This window comes from Frankliniella occidentalis, unplaced genomic scaffold (genome assembly GCF_000697945.3).
Source record: "Frankliniella occidentalis isolate FOCC.00 unplaced genomic scaffold, Focc_3.1 Scaffold288, whole genome shotgun sequence".
Classification (NCBI taxonomy): Eukaryota; Metazoa; Arthropoda; class Insecta; order Thysanoptera; family Thripidae; genus Frankliniella; species Frankliniella occidentalis.
This window is the reverse complement of record NW_026267414.1, coordinates 179,000-180,805: the sequence shown is the minus strand read 5'-3', so window position 1 is coordinate 180,805 and position 1,806 is coordinate 179,000. Positions and strand designations below refer to the sequence as shown.

The 1,806-nt window shown below is 60.3% G+C and overlaps 1 protein-coding gene across 1 annotated transcript in view; it reads right to left on the bottom strand.

The window, feature by feature from the left end:
- Nucleotides 1–28: 28 nt before the first annotated feature.
- Nucleotides 29–1,806, bottom strand: part of LOC113202475 (ABC transporter G family member 23-like) — a gene marked incomplete in the record, with an annotated part of 16,813 nt that continues 15,035 nt past the window's right edge. Inside the window, 4 exon segments of the mRNA XM_052273617.1 lie at nt 29–193; nt 558–734; nt 1,338–1,426; nt 1,591–1,777. Coding sequence (XP_052129577.1) covers nt 42–193; nt 558–734; nt 1,338–1,426; nt 1,591–1,777 — 605 coding nt within the window.

Genomic DNA, 1,806 nt, shown 5'->3' with positions numbered 1-1,806 from the left:
CGGTACTTCACCTCTCATTATTAGCCACTTTACAAAAATGATCACCGCTTGCTAGTGTTACAGCAAGAATTTAATATAAAATAAAATACTAATAATAAATAATTACCGCTGAGGAAGGTGCTGGCGAGGAAAATTCCCATCCCGAAGAAAGTTGCTGCGTAGTGGTCGCTGCAGAGGGCCGCCACGAAGTACCCTGCAGGAGAAAGCAAGGGTATATACTATACTGCACACGACCCTCTGTCATCACCCAGCTGAACTGTTCAAGGTGCTAGAGGACAATCGTCACCTTAGAGTCCCTGAGCCTCTCGCCCACCTCGAGGGAAGTGCCATAGCACAGCACGGCACAGCCATAGCGAGACAAGGATGCCGTGCTCCACGCACTGGGACTCCCATTCCACACACCAGCCTCGAGGGCTGGCGAGGGTCCGGGTCGCGAGCGCCGTTCGGGTAGGCCAGCCCGCCCAACACGGCTGCACTACGGGTCGGCCTACCCGCCAGGCGTCCTGCGACCCGCATCCATCCGTTCGTCCATCCTCCTCGACGTGACGGGTACTCACCGACCCAGAGCCCGCACAGGCCCTGCACGTAGAGCAGCGCCGTGAGCGTGAGGTAGGAGCCGCCGTTGGTGAAGCCCATCGCGACGAAGGCGGTGAACAGCACCAGGACGGTGACGACGGCGTTCAGGCACACGTCCAGGATGGCGCGCGCGGCCAGCATCTCGAACTGCGTCACTCCTGCGAATCGTGATCGTGTTAAGCGATGCCAGGGTCGGTCCGCGCGCAATAGTGTCGCGGATCGTTGTCAGAGACGTATCTCACACACGCGGCCATTCAGGGACCACGTCGCCGCACTTTAAATCTCTCTCCGAGACGTCGCTTTTCGAGCTCATTGAACGGTCGTTGCACAAGCGACTTCCCCGAGAGTTTCGCTAATGTGTCCTGTCCGCCCGGCCCGGCCCAGCCTCTGTTGCATCGCGTGCCCGCGGCGCCGCGGTTTGGTTTGACGCGGTCCTCGCTGGGCGGCGCGGCACCCGTGTGTGCCAACGGCGTGTCCTCCAAACCGTCGTCTTATTTCCTCTTTTTTTGGCAGTGTCTGCCTACGTCAGGCCGTCATACGCGTGTCGCAGTGGTGGCGCTAATGACCGCCGTTTTTGAAACAAATTATGAGTAAAGCACCTCGCAGTGTGGATGAAAATTGGGAACGCGAATGACGAGGTGCTGGTGTCGTTTGACAGATTCGGTTCGCCCAATCGCCATTCGATGTAATTGCATTCGGCAGCGGCAGCGCCCCGCGCGAGGTTCGTCTTTATGGCGACTCGTTTCCGGGAGTCCACTCACCCGCGGCCCCGGCCCTGTTCATCACGCCCGTCAGCTTGTCCTCCATGAAGTTGGCCGTCGCGTAGAAGATGGCGGGGAAGTACATCACGCTGCGGATAAAGCGCTTTTTAATTATCATTGATGGCGGGGCGCGCGAGGCGCGAGGCGCGATAGGCGGCCGGCCGGCGGGAGCCAGCAGCCAGCGGCGGTCAAGGCGAGGTCAAGCGCGAGCTGCTGCTCAGGGCCCGGCCGGCGGTGTCGGTGTGATGCTCACCACTGGAGGACGCCGGGCAGGGCAAAGTCCTGGAAGCTGGGCTCCCGGGACCCGTACACGGGCTCCATCTCCTCGATGGGGATGGCGGAGAAGCGCGAGTTGAGCCCGCAGCCCTGCTGCATGTCGTCGTGGAACTTGAGGGCGGCGCGGAACAGGGCGTTCCGCACCAGGTTGCCGATGTACTGGTCTGGTGGGAGGGAAAGAGAGAAAGAATTT